Source organism: Paroedura picta, chromosome 3 (assembly GCF_049243985.1).
Source record: "Paroedura picta isolate Pp20150507F chromosome 3, Ppicta_v3.0, whole genome shotgun sequence".
NCBI classification, from domain to species: domain Eukaryota; kingdom Metazoa; phylum Chordata; class Lepidosauria; order Squamata; family Gekkonidae; genus Paroedura; species Paroedura picta.
Window position 1 is genome coordinate 1067041 of NC_135371.1, and position 20713 is coordinate 1087753.

At 48.7% G+C, this 20713-nt stretch overlaps 2 protein-coding genes across 2 annotated transcripts in view; one reads left to right on the top strand and one right to left on the bottom strand.

Moving 5' to 3' along the window:
* LOC143833802 (uncharacterized) overlaps positions 1–20713 on the bottom strand; it is a 40233-nt gene that overhangs the window by 16500 nt on the left and 3020 nt on the right. Inside the window, exons 5-7 of the mRNA XM_077330029.1 lie at positions 19686–19756; positions 19326–19452; positions 16003–18982 (exon numbers count right to left, since the gene is read on the bottom strand). Coding sequence (XP_077186144.1) covers positions 16003–18982; positions 19326–19452; positions 19686–19756 — 3178 coding nt within the window. The remainder of the gene's footprint in view (positions 1–16002; positions 18983–19325; positions 19453–19685; positions 19757–20713) is intronic.
* LOC143833998 (uncharacterized) lies at positions 1545–11798 on the top strand. The gene is made up of 4 exons (XM_077330463.1): positions 1545–2500; positions 4605–4769; positions 6676–6738; positions 7063–11798. Exons 2-4 carry the CDS (start codon positions 4607–4609, stop codon positions 8781–8783), a joined length of 1947 nt encoding a protein of 648 aa, XP_077186578.1. The 5' UTR covers positions 1545–2500; positions 4605–4606; the 3' UTR covers positions 8784–11798.

Here is a 20713-nt window from a genome sequence, read left to right on the forward strand (position 1 = left end):
AAGAACCAGCTCTTCTTCTTCTTCTTCAGTAATCTCAAGGCTCTCTCAGCCTCACCCACCCCACAGGGTGTCTGTTGTGGGGAGAGGAATGGGAAGGCGACTGTAAGCCCTTTTGAGCCTCCTTTGGGTAGGGAAAAGCGGCATATAAGAACCAGCTCTTCTTCTTCTTCTTCAGTAATCTCAAGGCTCTCTCAGCCTCACCCACCCCACAGGGTGTCTGTTGTGGGGAGAGGAAAGGGAAGGCGACTGGAAGATACTTTGAGCCTCCTTTGGGTAGGGAAAAGCGGCATATAAGAACCAACTCTTCTTCTTCTTCTTCAGTAATCTCAAGGCTCTCTCAGCCTCACCCACCCCACAGGGTGTCTGTTGTGGGGAGAGGAATGGGAAGGCGACTGTAAGCCCCTTTGAGCCTCCTTTGGGTAGGGAAAAGCGGCATATAAGAACCAGCTCTTCTTCTTCTTCTTCAGTAATCTCAAGGCTCTCTCAGCCTCACCCACCCCACAGGGTGTCTGTTGTGGGGAGAGGAAAGGGAAGGCGACTGGAAGATACTTTGAGCCTCCTTTGGGTAGGGAAAAGCGGCATATAAGAACCAGCTCTTCTTCTTCTTCTTCAGTAATCTCAGGGCTCTCTCAGCCTCGCCTCCCTCACAGGGTGTCTGTTGTGGGGAGAGGAAAGGGAAGGCGAATGGAAGCCCCTTTGAGCCTCCTTCGGGTAGAGAAAAGCAGCATACAAGAACCAGCTCTTCTTCTTCTCCTTCTTCTTCTTCTCCTCTTCTTCTTCTCCGTCCCGCGCCTTCAGTCCCCTCAGGGGAATTGGCGCCTTTTCTTCCTTATATGGAATCCCGCCTGTCCTCTCGCGCCCCCTGGTGGGCTCTGCGGGGGTCGCAGAGGCAGGAGGAGGGCGGGGGGGGAGGGGAGGGGAGGGGAGGAGGCGCGGGGGGAGGGGCAGACTCCCCCCCCCCTTGACGGTCTGCGCCCCACAGAAGGGCAGGCCAGCGAGGCCGAGCTCCTAGAGGGGCCGCGGGGGAAGCGGGCGGGGGGGCACTTCCTTCCTGCAGGGGCGGGGGGGGTCGGCCTTCCTGGTCCTCCTGCCTGCCAAGGGGGCGCCTCCCTCCCCCCTCCCTCCCTCCCGGGTGAGTTCGGGGGGGGGTGTGTGTGAAGGGTGGGGAGGGCAGAGGCGGGCCCCGATCCAAGGGAGGGTGGGAGGGTCGCCCCACTGGAGGGACTCGGGGAGGGAGGGGGCTGCCCCTTTCCCCTCCTCCTCTCTGCTGGGGCTGGGGCTGGGGGGGCGGTTGAGTGCCAAGGAGAGGTGGGGGGAGGAGCGGGAGGGGGTTTCTCGCAAGGGGGCAGAGGTAGGGTCGCCCCCTGGGCATGTACTCCCTCGGGGGAGGGGCGGGCCAAGAGGTGGGGGGGGAGCATGTGCCCACCCACCCCCATCCTTCCAGGGGGAGGAGCATGCAGTGGGGGTGGGGTCTGGTGGGTGTCTGGAAATGGTGGGGAATTCAGAGCAGGGAAGGGGCCTCCTGGGGCCTCAGGCTGGGGAGCAGCAGGAGGGGCAGGAACTCTTGGGGGGGGGAGGGGCCCCCGATTCCATCTGCCAGCGCTGCTTCCGTCCCCAGCAGACCTTCTTGTCCTTCCCCATCCAGCCCCCAAGCATCCAGCAGCCGTGTCCTTTGCCGTTTGGGAAACCGAGGCCAGAGACCCCCCTCGCTATCCTCTTGGTTGCTCTCAATATCTGGTCCCCTGAGTTGTGGGTCTGTTTTTCTGCTCCACCGGGTGTTTGGAGGGGGGGGGTTTCCCTCCAGTTGCAGGATCTTGCCAGGGTCAGCAGCTAGACGGGAGAAGAGAGACAATGAGGATTCGGCTTGCCTTGAAGATGTCAGGCGTTGCCCTGACTCATTCAGCAGAGGCAGTGGGCGCAACCTTTCTCCTTGCAGTGCCGGCTTTCTGTGTGCGGGGCATTTTCCATGATGCAGAGAAAGATTTCTTGTTACAGGGCTGCAATCTCCCACCCACCCACTTTGACCATGCAGTTTTTCTGAGAACTTTCCCACCCCATGACCCCTCCTCCATGTGTGGGGCAGGCTGGACAGTTTTGGCATCCCTCAGGGGGAGGAGGGAGTGCAGTGGCTTCCAGCAGAGTCAGGGACTGAGCGCCCAGGGCTGGATTTGGCAAGTCTGGGGGGACACATGGTCAGAAGGGGAGGAGCTGGATGGATAAGGAGTTGTGACCTTCCCCCCCCCATACAAATGACTGTGTGGGGGTAGAGATGCCACGTCCAACTGCCCTGAGGTCTACCTGATAAAGCCCAGGATCCTGAACTGGATCCCAACACCAATCCATAGACATCCAAGGTCCCTCCAGAGGACTGGCACAGAGCATGTGTGTGTAGCTCTTTCTTTTTCTCACTCCCAGGCAGCAGCAGAAAGACGTTGTTGATTCCTCCTCCCCGTCTCCTTAGTGCGGTGAAGGGAAGAGAGCTCCCATGAAGCCTTTTCAGGTAATGGAGGACAGAATTCAGACCCCTTTCTCCCTTGGTCCAGGTCGCAGCCTTTCTTGGAGATGGAAGAATAAGGCCTCCTGCTGGTGGGGGCCAAGAGGCCTCCTGGAATCCCAGTTGAGCTCCCCAGTGCAGAGGTCAGGGTGTGCTCTGTGGATTGGCACCCCCACTGAATCTCCTCCCCTAACTATATCCTCCTTTCCAATCTCTGGATTCTTCTGAGCTGCAACGGGAAGCCCTAGTTGAAGGGCTACTTTGGAAGTTGGAGATAATTCTTTGGCCGAACCAGAAAGGAGTTTCTGAGGGGAGAGGGATTGGTGTTTCTTCTTAGCGTGTTCGGCAAAATCCCAGTTTGTAAAGCGCAATGGTTGAGATATGGCTCCTCTCCTCCAGAAAACAGAAAGGCCAGAAGATCCAGAACTGGCTGGGGGATGAAATCTTTTTCCGGTGGGCAAAGGATGCTTCCATCATTCCCGACAAACCTGATTCCTAGGGGAGAACTTCGGCCGTCCAAAGTTCTGGTTCTGTGGGAAATCTGGGAGCCAATATAGGGATATGAATTATTTTTTATCATTCCCTTTCCCCAGTGGAATCCGGATTTTGCCTGCCCCAAAAGTGCTTGGGGGGTTGGGGGGTGTCAAAATGGCGAAGGACCTTCGTTCAGTACTCCAGATATATCTCTGTTTTCAGTGTTCCCGGATCTTCATACAGGAACCCTTTGTAGGACATATTAGTTCTTTTTTTCTGGTGATCTAAACGTTCATTGAGGCGGTGAATGTAAACTGAGAATGGAGGACCAAAGACAGGTGTAGCAGTGATTAGGAGTGCGGACTTCTAATCTGGCATGCCGGGTTCGATTCTGCGCTCCCCCACGTGCAGCCAGCTGGGTGATGTTGGGCTCGCCACGGCACTGATAAAACTGTTCTGACCGAGCAGTGATATCAGGGAAGGTGAATGTCAGCCACTTGGGGACTCCTTTGGGGAGAGAAAAGTGGCATATAAGACCCGACTCTTCTTCTTCTTCATCAGTAATCTCAGGGCTCTCTCAGCCTCACCCATCTCGCAGGGTGTCTGTTGTGGGGAGAGGAAGGGAAGGCGACTGGAAGCCGCTTTGAGCCTCCTTCGGGTAGAGAAAAGTGGCATATAAGAACCAACTCTTCTTCTCCTTCAGTAATCTCAGGGCTCTCTCAGCCTCCCCTCCCTCACAGGGTGTCTGTTGTGGGGAGAGGAAAGGGAAGGCGAATGGAAGCCGCTTTGAGACTCCTTCGGGTAGAGAAAAGTGGCATATAAGAGCCAACTCTTCTTCAGAGGACCTTCCAAGTCCCAATGGGAGGAGCTCTCCAGAAGTTTCCTTATTTCTTTCTCTGAAAGCTGAATGTGCTCTGGGCAGTTCACAAAAAGAAAGGTTTGAGGGCCTGTGGTCCTCGGAGCGTCACATTCGCAGGGTTCACATCCACAGAGTCTTTTCGACCATTAAGGTTGAGAACACAGTTTTTGTGGCTTGCAAGGACTGGGCCTCCTGAGGAAAAAGTAGATACATCTGAAGAAGAGCTGCCCCCAAACCCTCATCAATCAGATCTGGTTCTCACCACCACATTGTTTTGGATGTGTCGAAAACACATCTCTCCCCACAACTTAGGAGTGAGTTTAGCTCCTGGATGATGAGTAGCTCTTCAGGGAGACCAAGCTGGCTTTCCTCGGAACTGAGCCCCAGAAGGGAGGGAGAGTCTCAGGCCCACAGGGTGGAAGAGGCCCCAGAAGAAGCCAGTCTTCCCTCACCTGGCCAGTCCTCTGCCTCGCACCAGGTCTTTCTCTCTTGGCAACACCTGCAGTGACCAGCAAACCCGCCTCCTCTCACGGCTCAGGTGCTTCTGCTTTCAGTTGATCTGCTCATCTTGCCCACCAACTAGGGGTCCAAGCAGGGCCCCGATGGAGGAGGGAGCTGGAGCCCGAGGAGGCTGGGAGTGCCGGAGACCCTTCTGTCCCCAGGATGAGCCCAGGGAGAGCTGGGAAGGGACAGACTCAGGGCTCTGACACCCTCCTGGATGCTGCAGTTCAGAAATAGTTTTTAATACCCATGTTGTTGATTTCTCTCCTGGATCAGTGATGGAAAGAAGGGCTTTCTTCTCCTTCTCCTCCCAGGGTCTCGTGTCCTTTGAGGAGGTGGCCATGTACTTCACCCAAGAGGAGTGGGTCCTGCTGAGGCCGGCTCAAAGAGCTCTCTACAAGGAGGTCATGCTGGAGACTTTTGGGAACGTGACCTCTCTGGGTAAGGCTCCCGCTCCCCTTGTCTCTCTCCTCGATGCTTTTGGTAAGCTCTGCTGCCCTGTCTGCAGCTCTGCCTGGGGTCCACAGAGGAGAACCCCTGCGAGCAGCCCTGGGACCGTCAGAGAGCGCATCGGAAGAGGGGCCCAGATGGGCGACCGGAAGAGGGCCAGGTGAGGCCTACTTAGATCCTGTCCAGAGCGAGCACCTTTTCAGCCGGCTGGAAGGAGCTGCTTGTTGCAGTCGGAGCCCTGATGGAGTGCCAAACTGCTCTCTTTCGCTCATGGGCGAGCCCTTGGCTCTCTGGAAATTATGTGGGCCTCTCTCTCCCCCCCCATTTTAGACCACCCCCAGCCCAGTCAGCCCAGCGGAGGGGAGGGGAAGGGTTAATGGCTTTCACGGTTTTATTATTACTGTAAACCACCCTGAGCCCACTTGTGGGGAGGGGCAGTAGAGAAATCATCAAATCAATACGTAATGAACAGTGGGTTCAAACGCATAAAAGGAAGTACTTGACCCAAAGAGTACTTAACCGGTGGGATTTTAGCTGCAGGAAGTGGTGGTGGCTACAAGCACAGAGAGCCTTGCCAGGGGGCTGGAGGCCCATCAGTGGTTGTTAGCCACGAGGTATAGATGGCCCATGGTGTCTGGGGCAGTGGTTGATTGGGGGCCAAAAGTGGGAGTTCTGATCCTGCTGGTCAGTCTCCTGATGGCCCTTGGATTTTGGCCACTGTGTGGCACAGAGTGCTGGACTGGAGGGCCCATTGGCCTGATTCCCCATAGCTGCTCTTTTGCATTCTTATATTCTTCACCTTCGCATCAGGCAGCTGAGTCACCATTAGGCAGAAATGTCGGTCAAACACCCCTCTTTGTTGCTGTAGGCCTGCAGGCCCTGTTCCTTCTTGCTGCCACGAACCAGCCTTTGTAGGAGTAGCTCACTGGGGCAGCCGGGACTCCCAGCTTTGCTCCCTCCTCCCAAGGCCTGGCCTCTGTGTCTCCCGCTCTGCAGCATCTGGGGATCATGGGGGAGGCTTCTGCCTCATGTTCCTCTAGGGGGGGAGACACTTTTCAGCTGACTGCTCCCCTTCCTCCTGGTGCCCCTTTCCAAATAGCACATTCCAGGCAGGGGAGGTCTTTGTGGGACAGAGAACCACTGCCGGCATTGGAAGTTATAAAGCATTTATTAAAAAGGAAATGTTCACAAGCCTCCTGCCAGTATAGCACCAGGTTGAACGTGGGATTCAGAAGAAAAGGGTGAAATGCACTTTCTCTATCCTTCCCTCTATATATGCCCTAGTCTGTCAGATCGAAGGCAAGTTCCCCAGACTCTGTAGAGTTTCCATTGCCTCAAAGCCTCTTTCAGGCAAGGTCATGGCAAAAGCTGCGTTCTACAGACCTCAGTTAAGAGTTCTGTCCACCTTGATGGAATCGACAGATAAGTCTTCCTCTTTTTAGCCCCCTGGAGTTTTATGCTTTTTCCCCTGGACCAGGTGAGGCCAGATCAAAAAAGCTTTTCCTGTAGTCTCCCGGAGTTCCTTCCTGGCACCTTCCCCCCAATTCCCCCCAAATCTCTGTTCCCTTCCAGAGGTCACCTGTCTGGCTGTGGGGTGGGGTGGGGGGCAGGACCATTCCATTGGTTCTTGCTAGACCTATGAACATTTCTCAAAGGGTGGCTTAGGTGAGGCTGGAAAACAGCCGAATGGGTTTCTCCCTTACGTGCCTGTTCTGTGTGCAGAGAGAATTTTAAAACCCCCACAGTGACAGTTTTGTTCAGTTCAAACCTATGAATGAAAAATTGCAGCTCATCCCAGTTGCCTGCTGTGTCTGGGGGATAGAGGCCCGCTAGTTTGGAATGGTGGGATGGGCGTGCACAGAAAACAACTGCAATCTTGGCCTTTCCCCCCTGACAGAAGGAGCTGGGCCTGCCAAACCCGACCTCATATCATGGCTGGAAGGAGAAGACGAAATCTATGGTGAGAAGTGATTTTAACCACCCACTCAATGGCTGGGTCAGTCTGTAGAACAAAATTTGAGTCCAGTGGCACCTTTAAGATGAACACAGTTTTATTCTGGGTGTTAGTTTTCATGATTAAGGGGATGGAGCATCCTCCCTGTGAAGAAAGATTAAAGAGTCCAGGGTTCTTTAGTCTGGAAAAATGAGACTTGAAGAGTAACATGAAAGAGGGTTACAAAATTATACCTGAGGTGAGAAAGTAGAGAAGAGTTAATTCATTTCATTCCCTAATGTTTGTGCTCAGTTTTTTACAGGGATCATGCTATTTTTCTCTTTCTTCTAGCAGGAGGTGTGGAAAGAATGCAAACTGGGAAGAAAAAATATAAATGTTTGGAGTGTCAGAAAAAGTTCAGTCACAGTTTAAGCCTTGTTTACCACCAAAGAATACATACAAGGGAGAAACTATATCAATGCCTAGAGTGTGGAAAAAGCTTCAAGAGTCGTACACATCTTATTTCCCATCAAAGAATTCACAGAGGGGAGAAACCATATAAATGCCTAGAGTGCGGGAAAAGCTTTAGGAGAAGTCCAACTCTTCTTTGTCATCAAAGAATTCACACAGGGGAGAAACCATACACATGCCTGGAATGTGGGAAAAGTTTCAAAAGTAGTCCAAATCTTACCACCCATCAAAAAATTCATACAGGGGAAAAACCTTACAAATGCCTGGAATGTGGGAAAAGCTTCAGTCGGAGTCACCACCTGACTTCCCATCAAGGAATTCACACAGGTGAGAAACCATATAGATGCCTGGACTGTGGAAAAAGCTTCAAGAGTAGTCCAACTCTTACTATCCATCAAAGAATTCACACAGGGGAGCGACCATATAAATGCCTGGAGTGTGGGAAAACCTTCAGTCAGAGTGACAGCCTAACTTCCCATCAAAGAATACACACAGGGGAAAAACCATATAAATGTCTGGAGTGTGGGAAAAGCTTTAGTCGGAGTGATCACCTTACTTCCCATCAAAGAATTCACACAGGCGAAAAACCATATAAATGTCTTGAATGTGGAAAAAGCTTCAAGAGTAGTCCAAGTCTTACTACCCATCAGAGAATTCACACAGGGGAGAAACCATACAAATGCCTGGATTGTGGGAAAAGCTTCAGTCGGAGTGGTAACCTTACTTCCCATCAAAGAATTCACACAGGGGAAAAACCATATAAATGCCTGGAGTGTGGGATAAGCTTCAGCCGGAGTGATAACCTTACTTCCCATCAAAAAATTCATATAAGTGAAAAATCATATAAATTTCTGGAGTGTGGAGAAAACATGTGTTACAATTTAACCCTTGCTCATCATCAGAGTATTCATACACAGGAGAAACCGTATAAATGCCTGGAGTGTGGGAAGAGGTTCAGTCGGTGGGACAAACTAACTTCCCATCAAAGTATGCACACAGGAGAGAAACTATATAAATGCCTGGAGTGTGGAAAAAGCTTCTGTTACAGTTTCACCCTTGCTCGTCATCAGAGTCTTCATACAGGAGAGAAACCATATAAATGCCTGGAGTGTGGAAAAAACTTTAGGAGTATTCTAAGTCTTACTTCTCATAGAAGAATTCACACAGGTGAGAAACCATATAAATGCCTGGAGTGTGGGGAAAACTTTAGGAATAATTTAAGTCTTGCTTCTCATCAAAGAATCCACACAGGGGAGATACCATATAAATGCCTGGAGTGTGGGAAAAATTTCAGTCGGAGGGACAAGCTTATTTCCCATCAAAGTATTCACACAGGGGAGAAACCATATAAATGCCTAGATTGTGGAAAAAGCTTCTGTCGTAAAGACAGCCTTACTTCCCATCAAAGAATTCATACAGGGGAAAAACCATACAAATGCCTGGGGTGTGGGAAAAGCTTTAGGTGTAGTACAAATCTTACTTCCCATCAAAGAATTCACACAGGGGAGAAACCATATAAATGTCTTGAGTGTGGAAAAAGCTTCCGTCAGAAAACACACCTTGCATCCCATAAAAAACTACATACAGAAGAAAAACAATAGAAATTCCTGGAATATAGGGAAATCTTTGGACAAAAAAGGTCAGCTATCTTCCCATGAAAGTTTCCAGGCCAGGACTAAACCAAATAATTTCCGGGAGTGTGGAAGAAACCTCAGAGTAACAACCTTATTCCCCACCAAAAAATGTATACATGGGAGAAACGGTAGAAACAACTGGAATGTGGAAAGGTAGATTAAATTAGGAAAGCAGTGCAATAGAACTCTGCATCCAGTGTAGAATGCAATAAAGCTGTTTTTTCCATGCTTCAATCCATGATCTTAATCCTATCTTGAAAATGCCCTTATAAACTATTCTGTTTCTTTCTTTGAAACGCTAAAATTGTGGGAGTCTTCGTGATTTCATCAAACAGGCTGTTCCTACAAAAGGCCGCCACAAGATAGAATCCTCTTCTGTGCATTACTGTCAGTCTCTCTATGATTTGCCAAAATGAGTAAAGCGACTGCAGCAGAAAGGGAGAACTCTGGTCCCACAGATCTGTAAGATGCAGACCGTGAAAGACTTCATAGGTAACAGCAAGGACTAGGAGATAATCCGATAATCTAAACCATTTTGCAAGGAGCAACTCAGCTAGATATCACACTGTGATCTGCGGCTGACCCTGAATAGCCATTGAGTTGCCGTGTTCTGCACCAGCTGGGGATTGTGACTTCCAGAAAAGACCCATTTAGAAAGCCCTGCAGTCATTCGCCTGCCCGGTTACTTTGGCTTTGACTTGATTTTCATTCATGGGACTCTGACATTCACTTTATTCTGAGGCGAATGAGCTCCTTGTTCCTCAATAAACTCTGCACTTAGTTTTTGTTAAATTACTGAAGCTGAGTTCCTTACTGGTTCAGCATGGCCCACTGCATCAAAAACCGACGTCAAGATTTAACCTGAATTTTCTCCTCCAGCGTGGAGAAATCTGGTGATTCAAGAATGAGTGAGGCTGAGAGAGCTCTGACAGATAACTCACCATCAGATCCAAAGAACAATTCCTCAGCAGATGTTTGCCCCGGAATTAGCATATTTTTTCACGGATAATTAGGTCCTTGGATGATATTTTCAACATTTGAACAGTTTGGACAGTATTGTGAGAATATACTTTGCAGTATTAAATGTGAAATGGTACATGACAGGATGAGGCCTAACTTTTAGACATTACAATTAAAAAGGAAGGTATGGCATGTTTTCGGAAAACCCAGGGATGCTAAGGCTTTTTTTAAAAAACAGGTGATAGCTTTCATCCTTATTACTTGAAGAGAAATTTACCTTTTTCTCAGATGTTGATGATTAGATGAAACTGATTAAAAATTAGAGGATATTCTTCCAGTATTCTCAAACCACCTAGAAAGCTAAGAACACCCCACGGGAATCCTTGTTGACACCTAAGATTCCCACTAGTAACACAGGCAGGATGCTTATCCGGGTAGCTTATGACGGCACTTGCACAGGTGTGGTGTTCAGGAGCGCACTTAAAGGACATGCCCTTCAGGTGATGCCCTGGTCAGGGCCCAACCCAGAAGGTTATTTTTGATGCAGCAAGGGTTCTGTCTGTGGCCTTGGCTTTGAAACCAATGTTCTCCAGTGACCATAAGTTACTATATTGATTGGGTCATTGATTGCATACAGGGCCTGTATATTTGGCTGTGTGTAAGATTGACAACGCGGCTGGCTAAAGTGAAAATATCCAAACAGATTGCTGGCTCTTCTTGTAAAGCACTTCACGTCGAAGACCTTAAGTTCTGGGTGGTAAAAAATGAGTATGTGTACCCCTCACAAGAAATTTGACTTTGGAAGAGAAAGGGGTCCTACCGGATCTTCACTTTGGTGGCCAAGAGATTTGAATGGAGCGATCAGCTGTGTGCCTGATGGACTTGGCTACTTTAGGGATTGAGGTGTACAAATTGGCGGGTGCAATTTTCCTCTCCCGGGTGCTGCTGACGCCCTCTGCGTCATTTTCTTCTCTGTTGCATGATGTTTCCCCCACCCCTGCATTCCCTATATATTCATGGGAGTAAACTACTATGGTGCTTATTCTTTCCTGGAGCTTTGAGCATTTCAGATTGGGCCTGAGAAAGTGAATATGGTCCCATTTAGGGTTCCCCCCCCCCCAGTTAGCTTTTTTCTAAAACTATCAGGAAACCTTTTAATTTGCACCTGTTTAGTCACGTGCTTTGTGTGTATTTTAGATCCATGGGCAAACAAAACATTGTGCCCTTTGATAAGTTGCCCGTGTGACAGGTCAAGAACATGTATGACGCCACTTAGTGCCCAGGTGAGCATCTCGGAGTGGGTAAGGAAAATATCCTAGTTCCATGTATTTAAAAAATATTTCGATTCTAAAGAGCATCTAGGTAATTCCTCATTACCCCACCCTTTCAGATTCATTCTGTGTATTATCAGCTGTATGTATCTCTTTGTTAAATTTACAGAGTGCTCAATTTGAATTTTGCCACTGAGGAAGGCCTTGTGCCAAAACACATTTGGTATATGGAGAAAATGTGTACCTTTAAACCTGTATTTATTCAACTGGACATTTGTCTTTAGGGTGCAATTAGGTACTTCTATGCTGAACAATAGGATTGTTGTTTATACATGATACTTTACTTTAAATAAGTGATATTTTGCTTACCTCTGAGGAGACAGGCCTTCTGGTTGGTGAATTTATTCAGCTACAGGGGGGAAAATAATTTTTAAAAATCTGGGTTGCAACTGTCCAGGTGTTGAAAATACTTCTCTTTGTTGTTGTTTTTGGCAAGGAGTTCTCTTAGATGCCGTCTCAAAGCTACCATGAGCTCTAGCAGCTGTGTGTATTTTTAGGGTGGGGTGTTTGACTTTTAATATAATACATGTTGTGTGATTTTACCATAATTGTATACACTCAATCATGTTATTGTTGTATTACAAATTGTAGATTCCCCCGAAGATGTTTTTTGAGGGGGCGAAACAGGAATCTTTTTTTGGGGGTGGGGGGGAGGGGTTAAAAACCGAGTAATAAAATCACCTCCTTCTCACCATTGGCCTTGGCCTTGTTTTTCCCCCCGCCTTTTCCCCCGACTATGCCCAGGAAGCCGCCTGGGGACGGTTGCCGTAGCTCAGTGTGATGCTGCAGGGGAAGCGTCCTTGTTTGCCAGGATGCTCAGGATCCCCAGGCTAGCCTTGGGCTGGGCGGCAGCCGACCCCGAGGGGCCAACAGCAGATTCCTTCAGTGGTTGCCGAGAACTTGGAATATGGTTTGTGCCCCTCCCTCCTTTGAAAGTGGACCTGTAGCTAGATTGCTCCCAACGGCAGCTTCCTTTCCTTGCCTGCAAGCAGCCCTGCAAGGTCTCTGGCCAACCATCGGGCAACTCTCCCCCTAGCGGTCGTTCAGCCAGGAGAGAGTGAAGGAAAACTGGGGTTTTTTAATACTCACAACTCAAAGGAGTCCCAAAGCGCCTTACAAATGCTTCCCCCTCTCTTTCCCCACAGCCACTCCCCCCCCCCCAGTGAGGTGGGGAATCAAACCCAGTTGCCCCAACTAGAAGCAGCTGGTCTTTGGCCACTACACCATGCTGGCTCTCCTTCCAGACAGCCCCACTGAGGACCAGCGACTTGGGAAGTGGCAGCTTAGCCGTCCAGGAACCCAGGAGAGCGATATTCACCTTCCAGGTGGTCCTTCCCTTTTGGATTTCCAGAGCCAGTTTTTCCAAGGCAATGCTGGCATCGCCTCCGAGGGTGTTTCCAAGGGCGTCCTAATATTCTGCCTACGATGACAAGGAATCCACCCTTATCATCTGGATGATATCCTCTGCAGAGCCAGAGAGGCAAAGGAAGTGAGCTGGGAGTCTCAAAGCAGCTTCCAATCGCAACAGACCCCCTGTGAGGGGGGTGAGGCTGAGGGAGCCCAGATATCCCTCCTCGGTCAGAACGGCTCCAACGGGACTGTGGCGAGCCTAAGGTCCCTCAGCTGGCTGTGTGTGGGGGAGGAGTGGGGAATCATATATATAATATAATAAATAATCAAACCTGGTTCGCCATATAGAGCCACACCACCACCCTGGCTCGTCACAGCCCTAGTCAACTCACACCCTGCAGGGGCACAGCCCACTTAGGGCCAGGATTCAGATGAGTGTTTCTACCTGCCAGAAGCAGGTGACATTTTTGGAAGGAGTGAGCCTCACGCGCCGGGTGGCAGTCTGAGGGCTGACCTGTGGACCTGATTCCTCGGGCCCACGTCCACAGCAGGCCTTGACGAGGGGCTCTTCTTCCTAATCAGAAGGATGTTATGAAAAAGGAGCACAAATGAGCCAGGATACTGCCCCTTCCTCCAAGGAGCCTCAAGTGATCTTTGCAGCCAGTTGACAAGGGGAGTCTGTTTCCTCCAGCCTCCCTGACGGACAGTACTTGAGGCCATCAGCAGAGGGGTCCGGGGAGCCCACTGCGAGGATCCAGTTGCCCAAGGAGTCGGAGCCTGTTGGAAGAAACTCATGGTTGGAAGAAATCAGTCTAGCGCTGATTGCCTCGCCTGAAGCGACTGAGGGACAAGTTTGTGTTAATACACACAGTCAACACTACGGCCAAGGCGCACATCGATCGGCACCAGATCAATGTTACCACTCTGGGAGTCTGCGATCCTGTTCAAGTGGGCAGAGAAAAATTCAGTAGGTCTGAGGGCAGAACACCTGAAAGGTCTTACAAAGGTCTTGCTCCCTGGGCTAGAGACCACCCAGCCCTGTCCGGGAAGCCCCATCCCACCCGCCCCAGGCTCTGCTCTGGTTGGCCTTTGTCTGGCTTGCTCTCCTCCCATCAGCTGGGGGCGGAGGTGAACTTTCTTGGGGGGCCGGGGTAGTGTGGGGGTGGGGTCAGGGGGCTGGGCCACTTTCAACCCCCCCCTCCCGCCGTGTAGTAAAGTTTGGGGGTGAGGGCCGCAAGAGAGATCCCCCTGAGCTCTGTGGAGGAGAGTTGGAGTCTGAAAAGGCCTAAATAAATGAATAAGGCCAACTTCCAGAGCCACAGGGCAGGCCTTGTGGCGCCAGGGGAAGGGTGTGTCTGTGCCAAGAGAGAATCCATTTTAGGACCAGGCACTCCTACACGCAGGATTCCCAAGCGGGCTTCAGCCTCCCTCAGGACTAGCAGCTTGGGAAGTGGCAGCTTTGTCTTCCAAAGACCCAGCAAAGCCACACGTAACCACCTAACCCCCAAATACGGTTGCTAGAACCCCAGGCCCCACACCTTAAACCACCACAACCCTTAACTTCTCTGCTTGGGGGGGGGGAGCTAGCAAAATTCCCCCATCCAAGCCCCTCCCAAAAACACACTGTTTCAGATGAAACCCCACCCCATGCCAAAAGCAGGATCTCCCCCACAGATGGATGTGGGGAGAAATGGTAGGACACAGCAAGATGGGTATTGCGTGCCAAACGGAGAGGTTCCCATCTTGCCGTGTCCCACCTCTGAAGATGCCAGCCAGGGTTACTGGTGAAGCATCTATTAATTCCTCTCTAGTGATTTTACAAATAACGGCAAACCTGAAGAACCAAAAAGAGAAGAAATGTAGGAGAAAATATGCAGAAAATATCTATATCTTGAAAAACAAAACATAGATTGCGATAAGCACAGATATTTCTCTTATGAAATCAGCTAAGGGAAAAGGGTTTCCCTGGATAATAAAAAAGAACAAAAAAGCCAATCTCTTTGTGTAATACCTAATACGTCCATTTATAATACTGCACGAACAAAACTACTACTCATAGATTACAACAGGTAGGATTACAGTTACTTCAGTGGTAAAGAAAAACAATTGTAGGAGTTGGGCCTTCAGTTAAGCCAAAGTCATTTCTCAGGTTTTGATTCACTTGGCACCAGTCTGTTGGTGCTTTGCGTTTTGTTAGAATTAGGCCTTTTCCCAGCTTTTGCCTAATATTCCTCCTCTCAATAGTTAACCATTCCAGCTTCCTCTTTATCTTGATTGTTAATTGTCTGCTTCTCGTGAGTACACAAAAGGACTGCCCAGAGGGAGAAGCTTCAATCTCATAAACATACTCAGAGTTCCCTTGATGTTTGAAGCTGCGAATGTTTTACCCTTTTGATGAATAATCAATGCAAGCATGGAACCCCACTTAAACGTGACCTCCTTCTCTTTTACAATACTCGTAAGACAGCACCCTTCCCGTGGCCTAGGGCTCCAGGAGCCAAACCTGATAAAATGTGCACAGGGGTGCCATTGCAGTTTCATTGTTCTTCTCCCCTAAGACCACATGAAAACAGAGGATCACATCTTAATTTTTATCGATAGAAGCCTTGGGAATATATTCAATGTCCATTGCAGCTATCGGACTTTCTGGTATCACAGATGTTAAGCATTCAGCAACGAAAACGGGAAAATGATCTTCTTCCACCAGCTCCTCTGTTCCATGAATTGCGCCTTTGCCTGTCCTGTGCCTCTGTTAACTTGTTCATGACCACAAACCTCTCACACTCCAGAAGCAGGGACCTTTTCCCCATCACGATGATAATCTCCTGACTCAAGGTCATTGGGTCGACGTCTGCTGGTGCCACCCTTTCAGCATCCTCTAACTGGAGTTGGGCAGCTTTATGAAACCAACTGGCAAACATTTCTGCCTTCACAGGGTCAACAGCGTGTTTAAATAATGACATAATAATGATAATAATAATTTTCCTCCTTCATTGGCATTTTTGCTCTCTTATTCCTGGCCTGATGTCTCTGACTAACCCTCTGCTCCAGAGCCAGTCTCGGATACCACCATATTTCTTTCAATATGCTGCTGACTGCAACTCTTAACAGAGAATTTACTGGCAGAAGAAGGAGCAGAAATCTTTTTAAACCGGCCTTCCAATGTAGAGGCCAGTTTCAAACGAACTTCCAGGGTTATTTCTTCGAGATTACGGTAAGGATTCTGGATAGATACAAGCACATTCCAGTAATTTGTATGGTCTGGGGTTGTTTTTTACTTGTGAAAGAACAGGAAAGTTCTTGTCACAAGCTACATAGTTCTATGGTTTTCTCGTGGTGTGAGTTATTTGATACTGTTGAAGATGGCCAGTCTGGCTGAATTTCTTCCCACACAAAGTATTCAAGAAGGATTCTCCACTATGAGAGTTCACAGACGCCTTTAAGATCACACACTGAATAGATTTTTTTTCACATTCCATGCAATTAAAAGATTTTTTCTTTGGGTGGGTTCTTAAATGCTGCTGAAAACTGACGGTCAAGTTGACTGCCTTTCCAGACTTTCTGTATACAATACTTTTTCCTCTGTGTTGGTTCTTAGATGCAGCTGAAGACTGCCATTCTGACTGAATCTCTTTCCACATTCTGAGTATTCAAAAGGTTTTTCTCCTTTGTGGGTTCTTTGATGCACTAGGAGATCACCATTCTGACTGAATCTCTTTCCACACTCTGAGCAGCCAAAAAGTTTCTCCTTTGTGTGAGTTTTTAGATGGCGCTGAAAATTGCTCCTGTCACTCATTTGCTTTCCACATTTTGAGCATTCAAATGGTTTCTCCCCTGTGTGAGTTCTTTGATGCAGTAGGAGATGGCCACTTTGACTGAACCTCTTTCCACACTCTGAGCACTCAAAAGGTTTATCCCCTGTGTGGGTTCTCTGATGCAGCTGAAGACTGCCATTGGAACCGAATCTCTTTTCACAGTGTGAGCATTCAAAGGGTTTCTCCCCTGTATGGGTTCTTAAATGATTCTGAAGATGGCGGTTCTGACTGAATCTCTTTCCACATAGCGAGCATTCAAAAGGTTTCTCCCCTGTGTGGGTTGTTTGATGCAGTAGGAGATCGCTACTCTGACTGAATCTCTTTCCACAATCTGAACACTCAAAAGGTTTCTCCCCTGTGTGGGTTCTCTGATGCAACTGAAGACTGCCATTAGAACTGAATTTCTTTTCACATTGTGAACATGCAAAAGGTTTCTCCCCTGTGTGAGTTCTTAAATGCTTGTGAAGATTGCCACTCTGACTGAATCTCTTTCCGCACTCTAAGCATTCAAAAGGTTTCTCCCCTGTATGGGTTCTTTGATGCAGCAGGAGATCGCCACTCTGATTGAATCTCTTTGTGCAATCTGAGCATTCAAAAGGTTTCTCCTTTGTGTGGGTTCTTAGATGCCGTTGAAAACTGCTCCTGTCACCCAACTGCTTTCCACATTCCAAGCATTCAAAAGGTTTCTCCCCTGTGTGGGTTCTTTGATGCAGTTGAAGACTGCCACTCTGACTGAATCTCTTTCCACACTCTGAGCATTCAAAAGGTTTCTCCCCTGTGTGGGTTCTTAGATGGCGTAGAAAATTGCTACTGTCACACAATCTCTTTCCACATTCTGAGCATTCAAAAAGTTTCTCCCCTGTGTGAATTCGTTGATGCAGTACGAGGTGGCCACTCTGACTGAATCTCTTTCCACACTCTGAACATTCAAAAGGCTTCTCACCTGTATGGGTTCTTAGATGCTGATGAAGATTGGAACTGGAACTAAATTTCTTGCCACAATCTGAACATTCAAAAGGTTTCTCCCCTGTGTGAGTTCTTAAATGCTTGTGAAGATGGCCATTCCGAATGAATCTCTTTCCACATTCTGAGCATTCAAAAGGCTTTTCTCCTGTGTGAGTTCTTTGATGCAATAAGAGATTGCAACTCTGACTGAATTTCTTTCCACACTCTGAGCATTCAAAAGGTTTCTCCTTTGTGTGGGTTCTTAGATGCCTCTGAAAATTCCTACCATCACCCACTCGCTTTCCACATTCTGAGCATTCAAAAGGTTTCTCACCTGTGTGTGTTCTTTGGTGCAGTAAGAGATCACCACTCTGACTAAATCTCTTTCCACACTCTGAGCATTCAAAAGGTTTCTCCTTTGTATGAGTTCTTAGATGTCGTTGAAAATTGCTCCTGTCACCCACTTGCTTTCCACATTCTGAGCATTCAAAAGGTTTCTCTCCTGTGTGGGTTCTCTGATGCCGTTGAAGACTGCCATTCGAACTAAATTTCTTTCCACACTCTAAGCATCCATAAGGTTTTTCCCCCGTGTGGGTTCTTAGATGCTTGAGAAGATGACCACTTTGACTAAATCTCTTTCCACATTTTGTGCATTCAAAAGGTTTCTCCCCTGTGTGGGTTCGTTGATGCACTAGGAGATCACAATTTTGACCAAATCTCTTTCCACACTCTAAACATCCAAAAGGTTTCTCCCCAGTATGGGCCTTCATATGATTTTGTTTATAGCCACTCTGACTGAGTATCTTCCCATAATCTGAGCACTCGAAATGTTTGTCCTCTGTATGACTTCCTTGATGCTGTTGAAGCTTAGAAATGCATCTGAATTTCTTTCCACACACTGAACATTCAAATAGTTCCTCTCCTGTGTCATTTCTCTGCTGCTGTAGAAGACTGCCAGCACCACAGAATCTCTTCCGAGATGCTGAAGACTCAAAAGGTTTCTCACCTGTGTGGATTCTTTGATGTGGTTGAATATTATCAAGATGACTGAATTTCTTCCCAAGCTTTGAGTATTCAAAAGGTTTCTTCTTTGTGTCGGCACTTAAATGGCATTGAAAATTGCTACTGTCGCTCAGTCTCTTTCCACACTGTGAGTATTCAAAAGGTTTCTCCCCTGTGTGTATTCTTTGGTGCACAAGAAGCTGCGATCTGTATTTAAAGCACTTTCCACACTGAAAGCATTTATATGCCTTCCTTATACTGTGCTTTGGAAAGTTTACACTACGCGTTTTTCCATTAGAGGACACCATCCCAGTCTCTGTTGAATGAATGTTTGAATGAATGTTTTGGTGTTCACCGAGGTCTGATTTCTGTAAGGAAATCTCACCACAGTCTGAGCTGCCATGTTTCTCTTTTGGACACGTCTGTTGATGTTTCCAGAGCCCTGCTCTGCAAGGCAGCCTCTTTGCACACTCCAGGAATTGATGGGTCTCCTTTCCACTCTGCATAGTATGTTGGGTTTGATCTGAGAAGTCGATTCCACACCCCAAGTCCTTGTGTGTTTCCTCCACCAGGTGAGTTGGATCCCGGAAATCCCCCCCTTGGCCAGGAATGCGTTGATCTCCCTTCTTCCCTGTATGGCTTCCTTTCGGCCTCTTGGGTCTCCCTTGATTCCTGAAGTCTCCTTTCATGTCTTCATTCTTGATTTCCTCTGGCCATAGATGACCCAGATCCCCGTCCTGCTCGTTCCTCTGATCACCCCCTACTGGAATGAAGAGAGAGAGAGAGATCCTGTTAAGACCCACAGGAGGAGGTCAGATTTGCTATAAGAAGCCAGGATCTGACCCCTTTCTGAGGTCCCCTCAGTTGCCCCTTAGCTCTCTTGTTCGAGTCATGGCCACCTCATCAGCCTCAGTTGCCCCTGGCCCAGCCAGGCAGCTCTGGTTGCTCTCCCAGACCCCACTGAAGGTCACTTTCACTACCACCCCCAACTTCTCCGACCCCCAACTGGGGACCAGTAGTGGAGCAGACCTGAAACCAAAGTATTTGTGTTCCCAGTTTTGATTCATGCCTCGTCCCAATGGCCATAATCCATACCTCTGACTTACCCAGGAAGGCCACGCTCCTGTGGTTCTCCAGCATGACTTCCCTGCACAGAGCTCTTTGGCCCGGATCCAGCAGGGCCCACTCTTCCCGGGTGAAAGAGATGGCCACCTCCTCAAAGGACAAGGGAGGCTGGAAGAGAAAGCAGGATCCCTCTTCAGGGCTCATGCCGGGCACAGAAGGCACACGGGAAGGCAGTGCGCTGGGAGGGAGCAGGGTGCAGAGCTCAGCATGGGCAAAGGGAGTGGCATTCAGGGCCTCCCTCCCTCCCTCCCTCCCTCGGACACCTTAGCAGCAACTGCAGGAACCAGAAGTCCTCTGTGAAAGGAGGGGGGACCAGGCTACACCCCACCAATCTCCTCTACCTGGACTGAAGGTGCAGCCGCCGCTTCCCCTCCTCTGCAGAACTGGTGGCTCAACGCCCTTTCTTCACTGCCTGAGAGGGACACAAAGGACAAAGAGAGACTCCTGGTGGGGGGCAGCACTTTAGCAGGCAGGTTCCAAGTGCGGAAGAAACATGGAGTGAAGGGTTAATTCCTCAATGAAGCAGAGAACCTGAGCGGCAGGCTGCTCCAAGCGCTCTGATTGGCCAGCAACAGCTGTAGGAGAGGAGACCTCAGAGCTGTTTGCTGGAGGAAAATTATTCTGATTCAGAGTCTGAGAGAACCTGAGTCTAGAGCAGTTCTTCTGACAAGTCAAGGAAGGGAAATTGGTGTACTAGAATGGCCAGTGGAGCTACGATGGACACAGCCATGTGATAGTTTTGAATGAACTACGTTTTAATGTATTACGTCCTAAAGATGTTTTTAGAAGAAGAGGGGTTGGTTTTACGTCCCGTTTTTTACTGCCCGGAGGAGTTTCAAAGCAGCTTATAATCGCCTTCCTTTACTCTCCCCACAACAGACACCCTGTGAGGGAGGTGAGGTGAGAGAGCTCTGAAAGAACTATTACGTGAGAGCAACTTTATCAGGACTGTGACTGGCCTGCTGGCTGCATGTGGAGGAGTGGGGAATCAAATCTGGCTCGCCCCATTAGAAGCCACCACCCTTAACCACCATACCAAGATGGCTGTGCTATTAGCTTAGCTGCAATTATATGAGCCTTAATGTTGGGCAGGGTGGCGTATAAATCAAATAATAATAACAACAACAACAACAATAATAATAATTACGACCACCTGTCTTCTAGTAGATCAACTCAAAGGAAAGGAAAAAACAGATAACCACAGAAACAAAAGCCTCTCAATGAGAAAATCCAGAAACTAAGAAAAGCATCTAAACCTCTCCAAAACCGGTAATTTAGTCAGGAACCATTTCCCTAATGAACAATCCCCTTCGGAGGAGTTATTTCTCAGCTCAAGGTCAGGTTCCTGCTGCCCCTCTGACAGGGCCCC